The sequence below is a fragment of the Biomphalaria glabrata genome, chromosome 16 (assembly GCF_947242115.1).
Source record: "Biomphalaria glabrata chromosome 16, xgBioGlab47.1, whole genome shotgun sequence".
NCBI lineage: Eukaryota > Metazoa > Mollusca > Gastropoda > Planorbidae > Biomphalaria > Biomphalaria glabrata.
The window spans coordinates 20362998-20388666 of NC_074726.1; the positions used below are offsets into that span (position 1 = coordinate 20362998).

Here is a 25669-nt window from a genome sequence, read left to right on the forward strand (position 1 = left end):
TGACAGAAAAGGGAAGTGTCTAAAGAAATTGTAATAGTAAAATATGACAGATAAGAGAGGTGTCTATAGAAATTGTAATAGTAAAATATGACAGTAAAGGGAAGTGTCTATAGAAATTGTAATAGTAAAATATGAAAAATAAGAGTGGTGTCTATAGAAATTGTAATAGTAAAATATGACAGATAAGGGAAGTGTCTATAGAAATTGTAATAGTAAAATATGCCAGATAAGAGAGGTGTCTATAGAAATTGTAATAGTAAAATATGACAGATAAGGAAAGTGTCTATAGAAATTGTAATAGTAAAATATGCCAGATAAGGAAAGTGTCTATAGAAATTGTAATAGTAAAAAATGCCAGATAAGAGTGGTGTCTATAGAAATTGTAATAGTAAAATATGACAGATAAGGGAAGTGTCTATAAAAATTGTAATAGTAAAATATACCAGATAAGAGAGGTGTCTATAGACATTGTAATAGTAAAATATGCCAGATAAGGGAAGTGTCTATAGAAATTGTAATAGTAAAATATGACAGATAAGGGAAGTGTCTATAGAAATTGTAATAGTAAAATATGCCAGATAAGAGAGGTGTCTATAGAAATTGTAATAGTAAAATATGCCAGATAAGGGAAGTGTCTATAGAAATTGTAATAGTAAAAAATGCAAGATAAGAGTGGTGTCTATAGAAATTGTAATAGTAAAATATGCCAGATAAGAGAAGTGTCTATAGAAATTTTAATAGTAAAATATGACAGATAAGGGAAGTGTCTATAGAAATTGTGATAGTAAAATACGCCAGATAAGAGAGGTGTCTATAGAAATTGTAATAGTAAAATATGACAGATAAAGGGAAGTGTCTATAGAAATTGTAATAGTAAAATATGACAGATAAGAGAGGTGTCTATAGAAATTGTAATAGTAAAATATGCCAGATAAGAGAGGTGTCTATAGAAATTGTAATAGTAAAATATGCCAGATAAGAGAGGTGTCTATAGACATTGTAATAGTAAAATAAGCCAGATAAGAGAGGTGTCTATAGACATTGTAATAGTAAAATATGCCAGATAAGAGAGGTGTCTATAGGAATTGTAATAGTAAAAAAATGCCAGATAAGAGTGGTGTCTATAGAAATTGTAATAGTAAAATATGCCAGATAAGGGAAGTGTCTATAGAAATTGTAATATTAAAATATGACAGATAAGAGTGGTGTCTATAGAAATTGTAATAGTAAAATATGACAGATAAGGGAAGTGTCTATAGAAATTGTAATAGTAAAATATGACAGAGAAGAGTAATGTCTATAGAAATTGTAATAGTAAAATATGACAGTTAAGGGAAGTGTCTATAGAAATTGTAATAGTAAAATATGCCATATAAGAGTGGTGTCTATAGAAATTGTAGTAGTAAAATATGACAGATATAGGAAGTGTCTATAGAAATTGTAATAGTAAAATATGACAGATAAGAGAGGTGTCTATAGAAATTGTAATAGTAAAATATGACAGATAAGGGAAGTGTCTATAGAAATTGTAATAGTAAAATATGACAGATAAGAGTGGTGTCTATAGAAATTGTAATAGTAAAATATGCCAGATAAGAGAGGTGTCTATAGAAATTGTAATAGTAAAATATGACAGATAAGGGAAGTGTCTATAAAAATTGTAGTAGTAAAATATGCCAGATAAGAGAGGTGTCTATAGACATTGTAATAGTAAAATATGCCAGATAAGAGAGGTGTCTATAGAAATTGTAATAGTAAAATATGACAGATAAGGGAAGTGTCTAAAGAAATTGTAATAGTAAAATATGACAGATAAGGGAAGTGTCTATAGAAATTGTAATAGTAAAATATGACAGATAAGAGTGGTGTCTATAGAAATTGTAATAGCAAAATATGACAGATAAGAGTGGTGTCTATAGAAATTGTAATAGTAAAATATGACAGAAAAGGGAAGTGTCTAAAGAAATTGTAATAGTAAAATATGACAGATAAGGGAAGTGTCTATAGAAATTGTAATAGTAAAATATGACAGATAAGAGTGGTGTCTATAGAAATTGTAATAGCAAAATATGACAGATAAGAGTGGTGTCTATAGAAATTGTAATAGTAAAATATGACAAATAAGGGAAGTGTCTATAGAAATTGTAATAGTAAAATATGCCAGATAAGAGAGGTGTCTATAGAAATTGTAATAGTAAAATATGCCAGATAAGAGAGGTGTCTATAGAAATTGTAATAGTAAAATATGACAGATAAGGGAAGTGTCTATAAAAATTGTAGTAGTAAAATATGCCAGATAAGAGAGGTGTCTATAGACATTGTAATAGTAAAATATGCCAGATAAGAGAGGTGTCTATAGAAATTGTAATAGTAAAATATGACAGATAAGGGAAGTGTCTATAGAAATTGTAATAGTAAAAAATGACAGAAAAGAGAGGTGTCTATAGAAATTATAATAGTAAAATATGCCAGATAAGAGAGGTGTCTATAGAAATTGTAATAGTAACATATGCCAGATAAGAGAGGTGTCTATAGACATTGTAATAGTAAAATATGCCAGATAAGAGAGGTGTCTATAGAAATTGTAATAGTAAAAAAATGCCAGATAAGAGTGGTGTCTATAGAAATTGTAATAGTAAAATATGACAGATAAGAGAGGTGTCTATAGAAATTGTAATAGTAAAATATGACAGATAAGAGAGGTGTCTATAGAAATTGTAATAGTAAAATATGACAAATAAGGGAAGTGTCTATAGAAATTGTAATAGTAAAATATGACAGATAAGAGTGGTGTCTATAGAAATTGTAATAGTAAAATATGACAGTTAAGGGAAGTGTCTATAGAAATTGTAATAGTAAAATATGCCAGAAAAAAGAGGTGTCTATAGAAATTATACTAGTAAAATATGCCAGATAAGAGAGGTGTCTATAGAAATTGTAATAGTAAAATATGCCAGATAAGAGAGGTGTCTACAGACATTGTAATAGTAAAATATGCCAGATAAGAGAGGTGTCTATAGAAATTGAAATAGTAAAAAATGACAGGTAAGAGTGGTGTCTATAGAAATTGTAATAGTAAAATATGACAAATAAGGGAAATGTCTATAGAAATTGTAATAGTAAAATATGCCAGATAAGAGAGGTGTCTATAGAAATTGTAATAGTAAAATATGCCAGATAAGAGAGGTGTCTATAGACATTGTAAGAGTAAAATATGCCAGATAAGAGAGGTGTCTATAGAAATTGTAATAGTAAAAAAATGCCAGATAAGAGTGGTGTCTATAGAAATTGTAATAGTAAAAAATGCCAGATAAGGGAAGTGTCTATAGAAATTGTAATAGTAAAATATGACAGATAAGAGAGGTGTCTATAGAAATTGTAATAATAAAATATGACAGATAAGGGAATTGTCTATAGAAATTGTAATAGTAAAATATGACAGATAAGAGAGGTGTCTATAGAAATTGTAATAGTAAAATATGACAGATAAGGGAATTGTCTATAGAAATTGTAATAGTAAAATATGACAGATAAGAGTGGTGTCTATAGAAATTGTAATAGTAAATTATGACAGATAAGGGAAGTGTCTATAGAAATTGTAATAGTAAAACATGCCAGATAAGAGTGGTGTCTATAGAAATTGTAATAGTAAAACATGCCAGATAAGAGTGGTGTCTATAGAAATTGTAATAGTAAAATATGAAAGAAAAGGGAAGTGTCTAAAGAAATTGTAATAGTAAAATATGACAGACAAGAGAGGTGTCTATAGAAATTGTAATAGTAAAATATGACAGATAAGGGAAGTGTCTATAGAAATTGTAATAGTAAAATATGACAGATAAGAGTGGTGTCTATAGAATTTTTAATAGCAAAATATGACAGATAAGGGAAGTGTCTATAGAAATTGTAATAGTAAAATATGCCAGATAAGAGAGGTGTCTTTAGAAATTGTAATAGTAAAATATGACAGATAAGGAAAGTGTCTATAGAAATTGTAATAGAAAAATATGCCAGATAAGGAAAGTGTCTATAGAAATTGTAATAGTAAAAAATGCCAGATAAGAGTGGTGTCTATAGAAATTGTAATAGTAAAATATGACAGATAAGGGAAGTGTCTATAAAAATTGTAATAGTAAAATATACCAGATAAGAGAGGTGTCTATAGACATTGTAATAGTAAAATATGCCAGATAAGGGAAGTGTCTATAGAAATTGTAATAGTAAAATATGACAGATAAGGGAAGTGTCTATAGAAATTGTAATAGTAAAATATGCCAGATAAGAGAGGTGTCTATAGAAATTGTAATAGTAAAATATGCCAGATAAGGGAAGTGTCTATAGAAATTGTAATAGTAAAAAATGCCAGATAAGAGTGGTGTCTATAGAAATTGTAATAGTAAAATATGCCAGATAAGGGAAGTGTCTATAGAAATTTTAATAGTAAAATATGACAGATAAGGGAAGTGTCTATAGAAATTGTGATAGTAAAATATGCCAGATAAGAGAGGTGTCTATAGAAATTGTAATAGTAAAATATGACAGATAAGGGAAGTGTCTATAGAAATTGTAATAGTAAAATATGACAGATAAGAGAGGTGTCTATAGAAATTATAATAGTAAAATATGCCAGATAAGAGAGGTGTCTATAGAAATTGTAATAGTAAAATAAGCCAGATAAGAGAGGTGTCTATAGACATTGTAATAGTAAAATATGCCAGATAAGAGAGGTGTCTATAGGAATTGTAATAGTAAAAAAATGCCAGATAAGAGTGGTGTCTATAGAAATTGTAATAGTAAAATATGCCAGATAAGGGAAGTGTCTATAGAAATTGTAATATTAAAATATGACAGATAAGAGTGGTGTCTATAGAAATTGTAATAGTAAAATATGACAGAGAAGAGTAATGTCTATAGAAATTGTAATAGTAAAATATGACAGTTAAGGGAAGTGTCTATAGAAATTGTAATAGTAAAATATGCCATATAAGAGTGGTGTCTATAGAAATTGTAGTAGTAAAATATGACAGATATAGGAAGTGTCTATAGAAATTGTAATAGTAAAATATGACAGATAAGAGAGGTGTCTATAGAAATTGTAATAGTAAAATATGACAGATAAGGGAAGTGTCTATAGAAATTGTAATAGTAAAATATGACAGATAAGAGTGGTGTCTATAGAAATTGTAATAGTAAAATATGACAGATAAAGGAAGTGTCTATAGAAATTGTAATAGTAAAATATGCCAGATAAGGGAAGTGTCTATAGAAATTGTAATAGTAAAAAATGCCAGATAAGAGAGGTGTCTATAGAAATTGTAATAGTAAAATATGACAGATAAGGGAAGTGTCTATAGAAATTGTAATAGTAAAATATGCCAGATAAGAGAGGTGTCTATAGACATTGTAATAGTAAAATATGTCAGATAAGGGAAGTGTCTATAGAAATTGTAATAGTAAAATATGACAGATAAGAGAGGTGTCTATAGAAATTGTAATAGTAAAATATGCCAGATAAGAGAGGTGTCTATAGAAATTGTAATAGTAAAATATGCCAGATAAGGGAAGTGTCTATAGAAATTGTAATAGTAAAATATGACAGATAAGAGAGGTGTCTATAGAAATTGTAATAGTAAAATATGACAGATAAGGGAATTGTCTATAGAAATTGTAATAGTAAAATATGACAGATAAAAGAGATGTCTATAGAAATTGTAATAGTAAAATATGACAGATAAGGGAATTGTCTATAGAAATTGTAATAGTAAAATATGACAGATAAGAGTGGTGTCTATAGAAATTGTAATATTAAATTATGACAGATAAGGGAAGTGTCTATAGAAATTGTAATAGTAAAACATGCCAGATAAGAGTGGTGTCTATAGAAATTGTAATAGTAAAACATGCCAGATAAGAGTGGTGTCTATAGAAATTGTAATAGTAAAATATGACAGAAAAGGGAAGTGTCTAAAGAAATTGTAATAGTAAAATATGACAGATAAGAGAGGTGTCTATAGAAATTGTAATAGTAAAATATGACAGTAAAGGGAAGTGTCTATAGAAATTGTAATAGTAAAATATGAAAAATAAGAGTGGTGTCTATAGAAATTGTAATAGTAAAATATGACAGATAAGGGAAGTGTCTATAGAAATTGTAATAGTAAAATATGCCAGATAAGAGAGGTGTCTATAGAAATTGTAATAGTAAAATATGACAGATAAGGAAAGTGTCTATAGAAATTGTAATAGTAAAATATGCCAGATAAGGAAAGTGTCTATAGAAATTGTAATAGTAAAAAATGCCAGATAAGAGTGGTGTCTATAGAAATTGTAATAGTAAAATATGACAGATAAGGGAAGTGTCTATAAAAATTGTAATAGTAAAATATACCAGATAAGAGAGGTGTCTATAGACATTGTAATAGTAAAATATGCCAGATAAGGGAAGTGTCTATAGAAATTGTAATAGTAAAATATGACAGATAAGGGAAGTGTCTATAGAAATTGTAATAGTAAAATATGCCAGATAAGAGAGGTGTCTATAGAAATTGTAATAGTAAAATATGCCAGATAAGGGAAGTGTCTATAGAAATTGTAATAGTAAAAAATGCAAGATAAGAGTGGTGTCTATAGAAATTGTAATAGTAAAATATGCCAGATAAGGGAAGTGTCTATAGAAATTTTAATAGTAAAATATGACAGATAAGGGAAGTGTCTATAGAAATTGTGATAGTAAAATACGCCAGATAAGAGAGGTGTCTATAGAAATTGTAATAGTAAAATATGACAGATAAAGGGAAGTGTCTATAGAAATTGTAATAGTAAAATATGACAGATAAGAGAGGTGTCTATAGAAATTGTAATAGTAAAATATGCCAGATAAGAGAGGTGTCTATAGAAATTGTAATAGTAAAATATGCCAGATAAGAGAGGTGTCTATAGACATTGTAATAGTAAAATATGCCAGATAAGAGAGGTTTCTATAGAAATTGTAATAGTAAAAAAATGCCAGATAAGAGTGGTGTCTATAGAAATTGTAATAGTAAAATATGCCAGATAAGGGAAGTGTCTATAGAAATTGTAATAGTAAAATATGACAGATAAGAGTGGTGTCTATAGAAATTGTAATAGTAAAATATGACAGATAAGGGAAGTGTCTATAGAAATTGTAATAGTAAAATATGACAGATAAGAGTGGTGTCTATAGAAATTGTAATAGTAAAATATGACAGTTAAGGGAAGTGTCTATAGAAATTGTAATAGTAAAATATGCCAGATAAGAGAGGTGTCTATAGAAATTGTAATAGTAAAATATGACAGATAAGGAAAGTGTCTATAGAAATTGTAATAGTAAAATATGCCAGATAAGGAAAGTGTCTATAGAAATTGTAATAGTAAAAAATGCCAGATAAGAGTGGTGTCTATAGAAATTGTAATAGTAAAATATGACAGATAAGGGAAGTGTCTATAAAAATTGTAATAGTAAAATATACCAGATAAGAGAGGTGTCTATAGACATTGTAATAGTAAAATAAGCCAGATAAGGGAAGTGTCTATAGAAATTGTAATAGTAAAATATGACAGATAAGGGAAGTGTCTATAGAAATTGTAATAGTAAAATATGCCAGATAAGAGAGGTGTCTATACAAATTGTAATAGTAAAATATGCCAGATAAGGGAAGTGTCTATAGAAATTGTAATAGTAAAAAATGCAAGATAAGAGTGGTGTCTATAGAAATTGTAATAGTAAAATATGCCAGATAAGGGAAGTGTCTTAGAAATTTTAATAGTAAAATATGACAGATAAGGGAAGTGTCTATAGAAATTGTGATAATAAAATACGCCAGATAAGAGAGGTGTCTATAGAAATTGTAATAGTAAAATATGACAGATAAGGGAAGTGTCTATAGAAATTGTAATAGTAAAATATGACAGATAAGAGAGGTGTCTATAGAAATTATAATAGTAAAATATGCCAGATAAGAGAGGTGTCTATAGAAATTGTAATAGTAAAATATGCCAGATAAGAGAGGTGTCTATAGACATTGTAATAGTAAAATATGCCAGATAAGAGAGGTTTCTATAGAAATTGTAATAGTAAAAAAATGCCAGATAAGAGTGGTGTCTATAGAAATTGTAATAGTAAAATATGCCAGATAAGGGAAGTGTCTATAGAAATTGTAATAGTAAAATATGACAGATAAGTGTGGTGTCTATAGAAATTGTAATAGTAAAATATGACAGATAAGGGAAGTGTCTATAGAAATTGTAATAGTAAAATATGACAGATAAGAGTGGTGTCTATAGAAATTGTAATAGTAAAATATGACAGTTAAGGGAAGTGTCTATAGAAATTGTAATAGTAAAATATGCCATATAAGAGTTGTGTCTATAGAAATTGTAGTAGTAAAATATGACGGATATAGGAAGTGTTTATAGAAATTGTAATAGTAAAATATGACAGATAAGAGAGGTGTCTATAGAAATTGTAATAGTAAAATATGACAGATAAGGGAAGTGTCTATAGAAATTGTAATAGTAAAATATGACAGATAAGAGTGGTGTCTATAGAAATTGTAATAGTAAAATATGACAGATAAGGGAAGTGTCTATAGAAATTGTAATAGTAAAATATGCCAGATAAGAGAGGTGTCTATAGAATATGTAATAGTAAAATATGACAGATAAGCGAAGTGTCTATAGAAATTGTAATAGTAAAATATGCCAGATAAGGGAAGTGTCTATAGAAATTGTAATAGTAAAAAATGCCAGATAAGAGTGGTGTCTATAGAAATTGTAATAGTAAAATATGACAGATAAGGGAAGTGTCTATAGAAATTGTAATAGTAAAATATGCCAGATAAGAGAGGTGTCTATAGACATTGTAATAGTAAAATATGCCAGATAAGGGAAGTGTCTATAGAAATTGTAATAGTAAAATATGACAGATAAGGGAAGTGTCTATAGAAATTGTAATAGTAAAATATGCCAGATAAGAGAGGTGTCTATAGAAATTGTAATAGTAAAATATGCCAGATAAGGGAAGTGTCTATAGAAATTGTAATAGTAAAAAATGCCAGATAAGAGTGGTGTCTATAGAAATTGTAATAGTAAAATATGCCAGATAAGGGAAGTGTCTATAGAAATTGTAATAGTAAAATATGACAGATAAGGGAAGTGTCTATAGAATTTGTAATAGTAAAATATGCCAGATAAGAGAGGTGTCTATAGAAATTGTAATAGTAAAATATGACAGATAAGGAAAGTGTCTATAGAAATTGTAATAGTAAAATATGCCAGATAAGGAAAGTGTCTATAGAAATTGTAATAGTAAAAAATGCCAGATAAGAATGGTGTCTATAGAAATTGTAATAGTAAAATTTGCCAGATAAGAGAGGTGTCTATAGAAATTGTAATAGTAAAATATGACAGATAAGGGAAGTGTCTATAAAAATTGTAATAGTAAAATATGCCAGATAAGAGAGGTGTCTATAGACATTGTAATAGTAAAATATGCCAGATAAGGGAAGTGTCTATAGAAATTGTAATAGTAAAATATGACAGATAAGGGAAGTGTCTATAGAAATTGTAATAGTAAAATATGCCAGATAAGAGAGGTGTCTATAGAAATTATAATAGTAAAATATGCCAGATAAGGGAAGTGTCTATAGAAATTGTAATAGTAAAAAATGCCAGATAAGAGTGGTGTCTATAGAAATTGTAATAGTAAAATATGCCAGATAAGGGAAGTGTCTATAGAAATTGTAATAGTAAAATATGACAGATAATGGAAGTGTCTATAGAAATTGTAATAGTAAAATATGCCAGATAAGAGAGGTGTCTATAGAAATTGTAATAGTAAAATATGACAGATAAGGGAAGTGTCTATAGAAATTGTAATAGTAAAATATGACAGATAAGAGAGGTGTCTATAGAAATTATAATAGTAAAATATGCCAGATAAGAGAGGTGTCTATAGAAATTGTAATAGTAAAATATGCCAGATAAGAGAGGTGTCTATAGACATTGTAATAGTAAAATATGCCAGATAAGAGAGGTGTCTATAGAAATTGTAATAGTAAAAAAATGCCAGATAAGAGTGGTGTCTATAGAAATTGTAATAGTAAAATATGCCAGATAAGGGAAGTGTCTATAGAAATTGTAATAGTAAAATATGACAGATAAGAGAGGTGTCTATAGAAATTGTAATAGTAAAATATGACAGATAAGGGAAGTGTCTATAGAAATTGTAATAGTAAAATATGACAGATAAGGGAAGTGTCTATAGAAATTGTAATAGTAAAATATGCCAGATAAGAGAGGTGTCTATAGAAATTGTAATAGTAAAATATGACAGATAAGGGAAGTGTCTATAGAAATTGTAATAGTAAAATATGCCAGATAAGAGAGGTGTCTATAGAAAAAATTGTAATAGTAAAAAATGCCAGATAAGAGTGGTGTCTATAGAAATAGTAATAGTAAAATATGACATAAGAGTGGTGTCCATAGAAATTGTAATAGTAAAATATGACAGATAAGGGAAGTGTCTATAGAAATTGTAATAGTAAAATATGACAGATAAGAGAGGTGTCTATAGAAATTGTAATAGTAAAATATGCCAGATAAGGGAAGTGTCTATAGAAATTGTAATAGTAAAATATGACAGATAAGAGAGGTGTCTATAGAAATTGCAATAGTAAAATATGTAAACAAAAAAAAGTTGTTGACGATTGTGATATTTCTTTAACCAATTATTTATTTGCAAAGTGTGGGCTTGGTGAACTTTGATTCACAACTAGAATGGGATATCTAAATAGTTATGTTCATTTTTCTTATTCAATTTTTTTATCAATTACTTTAATTCTGTTTTTTTTTAATGGAAAAAAATTTATTCAATAAGAATGCATATTTTAGCCAACACCTTTTCATTCAAAACTATTTTAGGATGCCAACGCAAACAGCAATAGTTACCATTAATTATTCTCATGCCTTATATTTCGCAATGTTTTTATTGATAAAAATGTTTGCAATCATCAAAAATATTATTTTGAAATATGTTTTGGCTGTTACTCTAGTGCATCTTTCCAGCTACTTGAACCTTACATTGCTACCTGTAGGCTCAGTTCGAGTAAGGATTTGAACTCGACCCTATTGATAAGTAGCTAAGCTGTTATGACACTCATCCATGAATGTTATAAATACATTTTAAAAATGTCAATTGTGTTGTTATACTCTACAGAAACCAGAGCATTACATTTTCAGTCTTACTACTGGTATCGAACAAAAACATGGTATTTATTTATGTTTTTCATCTTTTTCTTCAATTATATTAGAATTCATGCCATTAAACTCGAGAAGATAACCTACTCACCTGAAGCTGGTGTTGGTAGAGCTAGGGGAAATAATAGGAGGGAAAAAGTTCAATTAGTGCTTTAAAAAAAATCAAAATGTTAGAATAAAATAATGGAATATAGTAAAAGTAGGTGCATCTTTTTTGTGTGTAAAGAATATTGTTACAAGCACTACACATCTACGCTCGTTGAGTTAACGAACCCCCAGCATGTTTTTTTATTCCGTAAATGAGTTAAAAATAAAACAGCCCGCTCTCATTCCTTCTGTCTCTTGTTATGGCACAATCGTGAATTCGTTGTTTGAAATCCTTTTCCTGCTTCATTCATATTTTTTGGCTCTTCAAATAAGATCTTTAGCCTCAAAAAACGAAGGTTGCTGTTTGACAATATTTTATTCTCTTTTTAACACATTTTCTCAATTATTTTTGTTTAGCGCAATATTATGCTTTTAGCGTTCTCAAGTATACAGTAGACTAATTTCTAATCGCAATGATTTACGCTGTTGTGTTTTTTTTAATTAACTCTTTCTCTCCGTATTTTTTCTCATCGTTCCGAAAGAAGTTTTCATTTTGCTCATTTGTATTTCACTATCGTGTTAAAAATAAACTTAAACATCTTTTTTTGTATGTTATCAGAAAATGTTATATTTGGTATCGAATCAAAGGAAAATGCATGCTTTTTATACAAAGCAAACGACAATTTTTAAACCCAAAAAATTAATTTTGTTTAATGGGGTCAAATCAAAATTGGCATCGTCGGCATCGTCAATTAGGAGAGAAAGGGTTAATTATTGTGTTAGGTAAAAGAATTGTGCGAAATTTCCGCTCGATCCGAGATTGGGTGTTGGAAAAATAACGTTTACAAACTTTCTACCAGGTAGAAAGAGTGAGTAGATATAAGCTTTGTAAAAAAAAAAAAGAAACAAATTTTACATCATTGATTCCCAAAGTGGTCTATATAAATCCCTAGGAGTCTACGACAAACAATTTTTTTTTAAATTGTAATACCTCATTTAGGTCCGAGTCATTTAAAATATCTGTATTTAGTTCACGGGAAAAATTATTTAGCATAGTCGATCTAACTATGAAATGAAGACACCAGTGTTAAATTTTATAATTTCGCTTCTTTCCTTGTCGACCTTATATAGTCTTATATAGTATATGCGCCTAGTAAGTAGTAAAGTCTTATGCAATGAAACAACCTAAGCTGGGGAGACTGTTGGCCTGATAAAAATGAATTAACATTTGATAAACTTTTGGACAACCAACGATAAATTTGAGAAAAGATCTAGAGTAGGCAAAATCTTTGCTTGGACATCAAAAAGGAAATAGGATGGTTAGCAAGAGTCTTACATAAGAGTGTTTCTCAATCTGTGGGGCGTTCCCCTTGTGGATCAATTTCCTGCCAAAAGGAGGCTAAGCGAGACTTGTAAATCTACTATTCGATGGGGGTATTTCCTATTTTCATTGCAATTATCATTCCATATTTGAATATTGTTAATCAATGAAAATAACATTAAAATAAAATATACTTAAAATTTTTGAAGTAAAAGACGTTGATTTATCATCTAGGAAGGACCTTTAAAATGTAGACCGTTTTCGTGAGAGGCGTCTACAAGACGGTCGACTCAAAACTCTTTAATAAAGAAATTTCTAAATGTCTCCGTTGCGGCTTTCTTTGGAAATTTCTACTACCAAATAAATTTCCGAAATCCTTATGACTTTAGAAAAAGTGGTCTTATTTACAATGAATACCAGTAGTAAAAGTGGTCTTTATTACAATGAATATCTAGGCTTTCTTTAAAAAAGCAAAAACAAAAAAAGGTACTTTTGTGTCCTTTTCCTGACATATAGGAGGTCTGAGGCAATGTTCTCCTAGCCCAGGTCAAATAAAGTAAACTAACGTGGGGGCAATGGTCAATACTGAATTGTGACTAACAATTGAGGCACAAGTAGCGTAAGTATAACTTTATTAGGCGTATTTATGGCAACATTATCTTCGTCTAGTCGTAGACTTATTTTGGTCAGAAAAAGACGCCAACAGAACGATGGTTAAAAGCTCTGGATATTGTCGTGGCATAATGTCTCATTTTTAAGAACATTTTGAATAATGTTTTTACTTTATAAAAAAACTTCACTGTGAATTTATTTATCCCAACTACTGTGCAAATACTAATTTGTTCCTTGAAAAGAAAATATACCACACAGTTCGTTAAATTTGATTTATATTAAGGCCTTGAGGGTCGAAAAATAATATTTGAAAAAGAAGTTCATTTAGAAGTGATTAATTTAGCTCAACACGCCTGTTTTGTGACAGAACGTTATTTCAAAGCTCTAATAAACAAGGTTACAAAGACAGTTTGTGTGGATACACAAACTCAAAATCGGCCCCCGAAGTGGTCCACCCAGGCATGTAAAAAGGCAGGTTTCAATATTTTTAGAAAGAACATCAGAATGAAATTCTATCAAAGACAAATGACAGAGAAGAATGGAGAAAGAAGGTTGACGGATCTTGTGTGGTACCCCAGCGGTCCACAGACCAAAGGATAGCTGAAAGTGAATGTGAATTTTGATGTGAACCTGGCCTTGCTAATGTCTTATAATGAATGTATAATTCTTCTAATTTTTTTTGTGAAGGGACAATATCTTATTCCTAAAGTAAAAAACATTTCCGTAAATTATTATTTTTTAAAATTTCTTTAGTTTAGTGTTCTACTATTTCTTGCTGTGATCATGCAAATGCGATAATATGAAAAACTACTTATTATTATTATTAATTGTTGTTTTAAATTATGTCCAACTTATATACATACTAAATTGATTTTTTCTCTTTAAAAAAAGTAAACATTTTTTGTGTGTAAATGTAGGACCACTGGCGGATCCAGAACTTTGGAGTGGGGGGGGGCGATTTTTTTCCAAACCCTAACCCTAACGCCCAGTAAACCCTAACCCTATGCATAAACGTGCGTACAGCATATATATATATATATATATATATATATATATATATATATATTCGACATATGAGAATAAAATAAGACTGTTTCTCAATCTTCGGCGAAAAAAACAGAAAAAAAAAACAGTCTTTCTCTTGCAAGCTTGGGGGTCTGAGAGAGCGCTGTAAGCTTCTTCAGTGGGGTTCGGGGCTTCGCCCCGACGCCCAAAAGCGTTTTCTTGCATTTTTCACGGCTGAAACGCGTTCTCCTGACATCTACTGCTCATTACTTATTAGTGGTGTTCTGGGCGAAGCCCCGACGACAAAAGCGTTTTCTTGCATTTCTCACTGCAGAAACGCATTCTCCTGACATCTACAGCTCATTATTTATCAGTGGGGCTCGGGGCGAAGCCCCGACGCCAAAAGCGTTTTCTTGCATTTTTCAAGGCTCAAGCGCGTTCGCCTGACATTTGCAGCTCATTACTTATTAGTGGTGTTCGGGGCGAAGCCCAGACGACAAAAGTTTTTTCTTGCATTTTTCACTGCAGAAACGCATTCTTCTTGACATTTACAGCTCATTATTTATCAATGGGGTTCGGGGCGAAGCCCCGACACCAAAAGCGTTTTCTTGCATTTTTCAGGCTGAAACGCATTCTCCTGACATCTACAGCTCATTACTAATTAGTGGTGTTCGGGGCGAAGCACCGACGCCAAAAGCGTTTTCTTGCATTTCTCACTGCAGAAACGCATTCTCCAGCTTATTATCTACAGCTTATTATTCATCAGTGAGGTTCGGGGCGAAGCCTCGACGCTAAAAGCGTTTTCTGGCCTTCTTCACTGCAGTAACGCATTCTTCTGACCTACAGCTCATTATTCATTCTATTATAAAGGACCTTTTGAATAATGAGAAAAATATTCTAATATGAATTTATAGTCCCTTAATACATTGCAAATAAAACCGATTTGTTCTTTGAAAAGATTAGATACCCCACATATTTAGATTAAGGTTTTGAGGATCGCCGCCGAAAAAAAAATTCGATTAATAATATTCAATAAATTTCTAGCATAAACTGTGAGTTATAGTCCTAAATTTATTTAACTAGAAAAATATGAGATAGAGTAAAGGTTGGAAAAAGTCGACTAGGAAAAGATTATCTGGCTTTTGAACTCATCTCAACCGTGACTGTTATATTGAAAAATTTCGTTTGAATTATAACTTTTCCAAAGCAAAGTCTTTCTTAAAATAGTTATGATAAATTCATGTCAAATTACACAAACTCTGTCTGGAAAGGGGAAGGGCGGTAAAATGAAAACGATTAATTCTCGCTCCTTTTTATAATTTCTGCTAATGATTGCATTTTGCATTAAAGAATAGGGGTTGGGCGACTCGATATAAGAATTTACTTTATAGCATTTATAATTTTTTTTTAATTTTGTAATTTTTTACTATAATACAAAAAGAAAAAGTATTGATTTGTCTGATGGGGGGAAGGGGATTGCATGTATTGCACTTCCACCTGTTTATATAATATAGATATTCGACTAATTTTGTTCACATACTATGATTTCTCCATAATAGTAGGACCGCCCCCCCCCCCACTCAAAGGGTTTAGATGGGAAGGGCGGTGGAGGTATTCGCTCTTCCCCTTCCAATTGGCCAACAGGTGAACGAAATTATACAAAGACCGGTTAAAATACCAATAACAATTTTAAATCATATAGATATTTAATTGATTCTGTTAGCAAGCTGTGATTTCTACACATAAATAGGACCGCCCCCCCCCACGCGAAAGTTTATGGTGGGGGGGGGCGGATTGATGCCATCGCCCCCTCCCGACCCTACCAAATCGGCCAAAATACTAGAAGTGGGGGGGGAAATAATCTAAAAATAGGTTGAAATATAAATAATTAGTATATATTATTAACATAAGTAATACATTCGCATAAAAATTGTGTGAATTCTATACTATAATTCGCCCGCCCCCCCCCCCCCTGGATCCGCCAGTGTGTAGGACTTAGTATAACAGAACTTATTCAATTTAACAATACAAGTGTAAAAAAAAAATTTTGACAAAAAAATCTAAAACTGCATAAATGTATTAAAAATATTGTACATGGTTTTTCCCCCTACTAAAGCGCCTCCCGTGTTTGTTACTATTAATAGTGAATAGTTGTAAAAATGGTGTATATTATGAAAAAAACTGCTTGCATAAGTTATTTTAAAAATTAGATTTTTCGCTTTAAGAAAAGAAAAAGGTAGCCGTTGCATCAGAACTTTAAATGGTCTAAAATATTATGATGTCGGATTTTCACTATCTTTTCTAGTTTACGAGATCTAAACGAGACAGACGGACAGACGGATAGACATTCTACACAAAACTAATAGCGTCTTTTCCCCTTTCGGGGGCCGTTATAAAAATTCGGAGGAGAAAATAGGTAGACTAAAGACAGATGAAGACATTAAACGCCGTATAAATCTAGCGCGTCAAACATTTACACAGCTAAAACCAATCTGGAAATCTCCTTACATCTCAAACAAGACTAAACTAAGAATCTTTAACTCTAACGTCAAGGCTGTCCTACTGTATGGTTTTGAAACATGGAGAACAACTGAAGTCACATCAAAAAAAATACAGACCTTCATTAACAGATGCCTGAGAAACAAGACGCAGAGGAAGACCAAAAAGAACATGGCGCGCAGTGTACTTGAAGAAGCAGAGAAGACCGGGAAGAGCTGGGACACCATCAAAAAGCTAGCAAGAGACCGTGGAGAGTGGCGTGTTTTTGTCGAGGCCTTATGTTCCATGAAAAACTCAAAGGAGTAATGGTGATGATGATGATATTCTACTTTAATTTTTTATTTATTTTCAGAATGAAGTAAAACATTGTGAGTTATAGTCCCAATACTCAGACTGATTGAAAGTTCAGAAGAGACGACAATGAAAAATAAGTATTTTGGTTGAGAACAAATCTCAATGTTCTTATACTTAGAATTGTGAATTTGTCTAAATAAAGACATTTTAAAAATAATTATGACAATTTCATGCTCAATTACATAGACTGTCGACATATTTAACTATTTGTTTTAACAGTCATGTTTTCGTCGGAAAAAGGGATGGGGCAAAGTAGTTTGAAAACTATTAATGTTACAAGAGTTCTCTTCACATTTTATAATTATTGTTAATGATTGCATTTGACATTAAAGAATGGGGGCGACTTGATATAAATATTGTTATAAACCTGGTGGTGGCACAGATGGGGGTAGTGGTGTGTGTGTAGTCAGCCGACGCAAATCGCCCCAGGCCAGCGCTAGACGAGCGGTCAACCGTGACGAGTTACGACTGTCAGCCGAGTCGAGTGTCAACAGGACATTTTGGGAAGGATCGCAGCGTCACGAGAGTTGTAGTCATCTGACCACCTAGAAACGTCGAGCGGCGTTCTGTCCGGTTCGAGAAGGCCAGTAGGGACCCTATATAAAAGTGGAGGTGACGCAGTCAAGACGGTTCAGAAAGGAGGTTCACGGCAGGGGTTCAGAGCCCGGTTCACTACAGTCCGGTCGACTACAGCACAGTTCAGCGGTGTGGTTCTGTACGGAGCATTACGACGGTTCAGAGCGGAGTACTGTCAAGTACAGTTGAGACGACTGGCGTCTTGATCTTGGTCTGCGATCGAGTCCGACACAACGAGCCTAGTGTGTGAAGTCAGTCCTGAACTGTTGAACCCAGTGCAAGCCCGGAACGAGACGGAGAGGCCAGTGCAAGAGTTGATACGGCGGAACGGTGTTATCGGAGAGATATTTGTACAGTGTACGTGTTGCCAATTGTACAGTATTGGCTATTATTTATTCAACTATTAAAGTGTTACGTTACTCTGGAGCCCTGAGTTGTCAAGTTCTTTAAGTTGGTGGTGTAAGGTGCAGTTTGCAGAGAGCCTGGATAGTGAGATTCGTAACAATATTTAATATAGAGGGTGCGTCAAAAAAATGTATACACACTTTGAACTGTCATAGACAATTTATTTCCCGTTCTACAATGCTAAATTTCTGGACATGGTAAGCTTAATGTCCAATTAGAAAAATAAATGTGATTTTTTTAGCTTCAAACCCTACTGAAGAGAGAGGGAGGGGGTAAAATCAAATCCCATTTAGCTACGCTCATAGAATTTTGAGTGCGTAATTTGCTTTTTTTATATTGAGAGGTATTTTTAGCATCAAACCCTACTGAAGAGAGAGAGAGAGGGGGGGGGGGTAAACTCAAAACCCATTTTGGCTACGCTCATAGAATTTTGAGTGCGTAATTTGCTTTTTTTATATTGAAGAGGGTGGTTATCGTAAATTTCGGAGGAGGTTTTAAAATCAAAATCTTCCTTAACTGTGCTCTTGGAATTTGGGGATTGTCGTTTGCATTTTATTTTGTTTTGTTTTATAGAAGAGGGAGATTTAACTGTAAAAACCCTTGGTAGGGAGTTTTAAACTCGAACCCCCTGGTAGGGTTTTTAAACTCAAAATCTCACCTAAAATAAACAAAATGAAAGCAAAAAATCAGTCACTAAATTCCGATCCGTCCCCTAGTTGGGGATTTCATTTCGGGGGGGGGGGGATTCTACCATGGGACGAAATATTAATTAGTAGCTGATATATTATATAGATGCTCAACTAATTTTATTCACTAACTGTGATTTCTGCATAAAAATTGGACAGCCCCCTCTTCTCTTTGGGTGTGGAGTGCATTAGATGCAACGTATAATTTTTCTGCTATGAAGTCAGTTAAAATATCAGCTTCTTTTTCTCTATAACCAGAAACATGAGTTGTAATATCTATCTATCCATCTATCTAGTATCTATCTATCTATCTATCTATCTATCTATCTATCTATCTATCTATCTATCTATTTATCTATCTATCTATCTTTACATATATTTTTTTTTCAGATAGTAAAACATATTTTAAAACTGTTTTCCTAAAACGTGGACGTCTTGGTGGTAGCGTTGGTTCACTTCCGACTGGCCCTATCTAATATATTACATTTTCTTTTTTTTTAAAGACATTAGCTAGATTTTTTAAATAAGAAAATTAACTTCAATAAACATTATATAATTATGTTGTTATAATTAAAAAATAAGAAGTTACCGGGTCTATTATATTGTCATCTATAAAAAAGAAATGGGTGGAATTCATTAAATAATATATATGATCTAGGGACAATAAGCTGTTTTAAACTAATAATAATAGAAATTAAAAACGTTTAACATAAAAAATTCAAATTTTAGCAGTGGCAATTTAGTTTGTTACTGTCACGAGTCGAGTCTGTGGCCTATCTCGAGCAAGTTCTAGAAGCGAGGTTAAACCTGTGCTGTCCAGCGTAAACAAGTTAATTTTAGGTATTCAATCAAAGAAAGAGGTCACGGGAAAAAAATAGCATACGTCAGCTTCTAGAAGGTCAAAGCTACTAAAATAATTAGGGGAGAAGTTTCGATGATTCTGGAATGTACGATTAAGGAAGGTATACATTAGGGGAAAGTCAGTTAGACGGGGTCCTCGCATAATAGTGGTTCTTGTACAGCGATGGTCCTCGCTTAGTCCTCGCTTAGTCCTTGCTTAGTAATGGTTTGATAGAGTTATAAATTTTGTGATACTAGCGGGTCCATTAATTAGAGTTTTATTAGTTAAAAAAATATTTGTTGACGTAATATGAGTTAAAGTTACCTTAATTGAAGATACAGTTAAAGTATTATAAGTAGGGGTGCACCGGATAGTACTTTTTGATATCCGGCCGGAGCCGGATTTGACCGGATAGTAAAATTTGATATTCGGCCGGAGCCGAATACCTAAGTGTCTTGTAAATAGCTTGTATTGCTGAGCATTTTACAAAACTGTTAAATAACATAACCTTTATTTGTTGGTATTATTTTTTTTCCTTTTATATACCTTATTGTTTTAAACTCTGTTACTGATTGATTTATTCAAGCTTAACAGTATTTATAAACAAAAATTAATCCGTGTAGCATGTACGAGGCCACCAACCATAAAGGCTGTGTGTTGGAGGGTCAATGTAAAATATGTTAGTATATATTTAACTAGTTACTAATGTAAATCTCTCATCTGGCTTGTATGGTGGTTGGATGTATGTGTTCAAGAATTTCTGACCAACAACTGGTCATCAGACTTGTAATTTTAAGTCCAAAGACTGCTTCTGGTTTCAAGGGCTTAATACTGATAGCTGTTAGTTAATAGTTGGAATCTGAAACGTAGTAGGTCATATATTTATTAATCCATTTGCGGCAAACGATATTTTATTAACAGCAGGAACATCTATTATACCTACCCATAGCCTGAGCCTTAAATGTTGCGAAGCATAGATTTAATTGTAGTCTGTAGGCCTATTATTGGTATCTATGTTTAGATCTACTGTTATATAGATCTAAGAAAATCAGGAAAATCCACTATAGTTGAAAAAAAAACTCATTCACACCCTCCGTACCAAAAAAAAACATAAATAGACTCTGTGTTCGACTGATAGTAACAATCTGGTCAGATAGACGTAGTGAGCCTACACATGTAGTCCTAGTGTAGTGTGTATAGATGATGGTGTTGACCATCACGCGTTTTTGTTCTTGGGCATTCGCAATAGTGTTTAGTGTGCAGGCGAAAAAAGATAACACATTGGCATGGTCAGTCAAGCATATAGATAAATTATATCTGTACCTTAGTTACAGAGGTCAAGTGTTTCTTAATATTCCAGTATATTTTTTCTTTGTTTGCTAGATCTAATTGTGGTGTTTTAGATCAATTTATTTTCTGCGATGTTAAATTGTACTGTAAGGTTTTCCTTTATATATTAAGTCAATAGAATTAAACAATGATATTAGTTTTCTTTCTAAAGGTTTTAATACAAGGGGAAAAAATACATACACGCACACATACACATATTTGTTTTATTTTATTGTGCAACGAACGTGTGTTCAGCGCCCTAAATGACATTTCTCTCCAAGTAAACAAACTTTGTCTCATCATCTTGTCACCTCTAGACAGTGTCAATATGTCTCAACAATCTGCGTTAATCCATTCTGGCTTAAAAATGGTCAATGTCTATCAATACATTGTCATGGATTAAACAAATAAGAAGTTGGGGGGTGTTGAGTCTGTTGAGCCCTCCCTTTAAAGATACCCCTGGTCAGTGTCTGTTTGGCTTGTAGTCCAGCCTCCTAATTGAGACTTTAAGTAAACAAACTTATTGTCCCTGCCAATAGTATAAAAGGTGTGGGTTGTGGTCCAGACCCTTGATTGACAACCTATCTCATAATAAACACACTCATACCAGAGTAACCTTATGGAGATTTGGCTTGTAGTCCAGCCCCTAATAAATATTCTTCTCCAAGTAAACAAACTCAGTTCCCTCATAAGATGTGACCTCTAGAAAGTGTCAACACGTTGACATCTGGCTTAATGTGGTCAGCTGCCTATCTGTGAACTCAATGTTATGGACTAAACAAACAAAAGGAGGTGGGGGTGCTCATCTCTACCTCTGGAGATATACTCGCACATCTAGACAGATTATCAGCGTGACGTAGTTAAGGAATATTACGTGTTTACAAGACCACTCAAAGGTCAAGACAAGCTTTTAAAGTGTGCCAGACATCGCTGCTACGTATGTAATACGAATTTATAATGTAAAGTCTAGTCCACCCCCCAATAACAAACCTAGTTCCCTCGTGTGACCTCTAGAGAGTGCTTACGTCCATCGTATCTGACTTGGGTTCACCTGTCAATCAATGAACTCAATGTGATGGGCTAAACAAATAATAGGGGGAGGGAGATGTTAATCTAGAAATAGACCTGGTCACCTTAGAGGTGTGGCTCTTATAGTCCAGCTCCCCCCCCCAATAAAGATTAACTACTAAGTAAACAAACTCAGTTCTCTCGAAAGGTGTGACTACTAGAGAGTGTCAATACGCTGACATTAAACCTACGTCCATCGTATTTAACTTGTGGTTACCTGCCTATAAATAAACTCAATGTGATGGACTAAACAAATAAAAAGGGGTGGGAGTTGTTCATCTCTACCTCTGGAGATATACCCACACAACTAGACAGACGTCTGGTCAGCATGACGTAGTCAAGGAATGTAGCATTTTAACATGTTAACTAACTTACTCAAAGGTCAAGACACATTGAAAAAAGTGCCAGCCATTGCTGCTCTGTATGTAAAGCGCATTTATGATGTAAAGTTTCATCTCTATTTATATTAAGTTATTAACATGCCTTGTCTTTATAATAAACGATGTTTGGTGCATATTCATAATGGCTCTATTTTTAAGCACATTATTTTGTTTTCATATAAGCATTAATACATTCTATAACAGACAGTAATGGAACGAAGTCCACTTGATGCATATTAAATAGGTGTATTTTTTACTATCCGGTTTACTATCTGGTAGTGATATCCGACCGGAGCCGAATAGCACCGGATAGTAAAAAATGCCGGATATTCGGCAGAAGCCGGAGCCGGAGGGACTATCCTGTGCACCCCTAATTATAAGTGAAATTTTGTGTATCTTCAAGATTTGAATTAAGAAGTTATTTGTATAAGAGAGTTGAAGAAGTATTATTAAAGAAGTTTTGGACATAATACAGACATGTTTCTTTCTTAATTTCATTTAAATTAAGATGTTTCATAATATAAACCCGGCAAGTGTGATCATCACAGTTACAACTATTAAATATATTTTAAAAATGATACCATTCTATCCTTATTAATTTAAAACAAAAAAAAACATTGAACATGGTAAAAATTATTTTTAAAAACATTGATAGTCTTAAAAAAAAACCAGCAACTTAAAAGTCACTTAAATACAGCAAAAAGGGTAAATAATTATAATCTTTAAAAAAAAAAATAAACATGCACTTTTCATTTAGAACAAAACATGCAAACCTAATAATATAATAAGTATTTTATCATATACCTCCACAAAAAGCAGAGAATACTTTGTGTCTCAGGTCTCCCAACTCTGTAAAATCTTGAACAGCAAACCTATTTTCATCGACTGGTTTACTGGCAATGCCATCCAAATAGCGCATTAAAAATATTTTTGTTTTCTTTATTTACTTAGGAATTAATTTCATCATGGTCTTACCAGGTAATTAGACTACTCCAACACAGTTTTTGGGGCATTCTTTTAGACAAACATACATATGGCAGTTTAATATGAATTAAAGTAACACTGTAGAGAATCTTTAAAAAAGGCTTTATTAAGCTAGACCGACGCATGAACCGACCATAGATACATAGACAATTGCAGACTAAATTAATATTGCTACAATATTCTCACGACGTTACCCAAACATAAACAAGAATCTCATAAAACAAAGTATAAATTAACAAATGTATTAAAAGGAAACAACTTATGGGATTATACTAATTTTTTTCTTGTTGTACTGAGAAATATAAAGATAATGTTTTTATATCACTTAAGAAATCTTTTTTAATTTTATATATTGTATAAAAAAAGAATGTTAAATTGGATAAAATATGTAGTAAAAAATACTTACTGACTCTCTGTATACGAGTTGTTTGTAAGCGCATTGGTTCAGTTCTGACTGGCGGTGAAGTGGAACCTGTAATAACATTTTACTTTTTTTTTTATTTTACGATATTACTAAGTTTTTTTAACTAGAGATTTGCAAATAATATCAATCGATTCCTACCTATAAAAAAAATGATAAATAGAATTTTAAATTGCTTAAAATTCAAAAAAACTTCAAAGGAGTGCTAATTGAACATGCTATGAACGTATTAATTATAATATTAATCTGTCATACTTTTAAACAATAAACATTATTCACTAAAACCTTGGAAGAGTTGTTTCGAAAAAAAATGTTTTAATTACAATTTCGTGAATGTCACTCACATAAAGCAAAAATTACTTTGTGTCTCAGGTCTCTCAACTCTGTAAAATCTTGAGCAGCAAACCTATTTTCATCGACTGGTTTACTGGCAATGCCATCCAACTCCTTTGTATCAGTCAAGCCAATACCAATGGCATAGATATGAATACCTTCAGCCCTAGCCTGTTCTGCTTCTGGAACTGTCCTTCTAGAGTTGATATTTGATACACCATCCGTCACAACAACGGCTACATTATCCACATCTGAGCGATCACCATTTCCTGCTGTGAACATAACAGATCTCATTGTTTTGAGAGCATCAGCAGTGTTGGTACTACCATACCTATAGGGAATATCATCAATGGCATTGTACACATCAGCTTTCTTAGCGTAAGTATTCAGTTGAAACTGCACATAATCAGCATCACTATAGATGACTACACCAACTCTGACATTGCCTCCATCAATATCAGCATCCAAGAGGAAGTCTTTAACAAATTCTTTTAACAGTTCAAAGTTTGGTTCAGTTACACTAGTAGAGGCATCCAGAACAAAGACCAAGTCTAATTTGGCCCCAGCACAGCCTGTAAATAAAACAAATAGAGGTGACAAAAACAAATAGAATAAAAGAAGTAAAAAAAAAAGTTCGTCTACCATTTCTAAAAGAAATTATTTAGCTCGTGGATATAAAAATTGTTGTACAACGAGGAAAAAAAATGGTATTGTATTCCAAAATACTGAATTATACTAATAAGGATTGTCTTTGAGTCCGAAGAATAGTGAGGAGTGCAGTATTTCCAGTAACTGCGCAGCCCCAGCTATGACCTACATATTTTGCCAATGTCTATGCAAGTATAACCATTGTCCACAGGGGATCGATTTAGATTTTCTTTTCGCCGACTGCTTTTGTCCTACTGAATAAAATAGCGCATTAAAAATATTTTTGTTTTCTTTATTTACTTAGGAATTAATTTCATCATGGTCATACCAGGTAATTAGACTACTCCAACACAGTTTTTGGGGCATTCTTTTAGACAAACATACATATGGCAGTTTAATATGAATTAAAGTAACACTGTAGAGAATCTTTAAAAAAGGCTTTATTAAGCTAGACCGACGCATGAACCGACCATAGATACATAGACAATTGCACAATAAATTAATATTGCTACAATATTCTCACGACGTTACCCAAACATAAACAAGAATCTCATAAAACAAAGTATAAATTAACAAATGTATAAAAAGGAAACAACTTATGGGATTATACTAATTTTTTTCTTGTTGTACTGAGAAATATAAAGATAATGTTTTTATATCACTTAAGAAATCTTTTTTAATTTTATATATTGTATAAAAAAAGAATGTTAAATTGGATAAAATATGTAGTAAAAAATACTTACTGACTCTCTGTATACGAGTTGTTTGTAAGCGCATTGGTTCAGTTCTGACTGGCGGTGAAGTGGAACCTGTAATAACATTTTACTTTTTTTTTTATTTTAC

At 32.0% G+C, this 25669-nt stretch overlaps 1 protein-coding gene across 1 annotated transcript in view; it reads right to left on the reverse strand.

Annotated features, from left to right (window-relative positions):
• Positions 1–25669, reverse strand: part of LOC106066853 (uncharacterized) — a 443149-nt gene that overhangs the window by 358143 nt on the left and 59337 nt on the right. The window contains exons 48-51 of the mRNA XM_056013586.1: positions 25570–25635; positions 24190–24750; positions 23831–23896; positions 11369–11389 (exon numbers count right to left, since the gene is read on the reverse strand). Coding sequence (XP_055869561.1) covers positions 11369–11389; positions 23831–23896; positions 24190–24750; positions 25570–25635 — 714 coding nt within the window. The remainder of the gene's footprint in view (positions 1–11368; positions 11390–23830; positions 23897–24189; positions 24751–25569; positions 25636–25669) is intronic.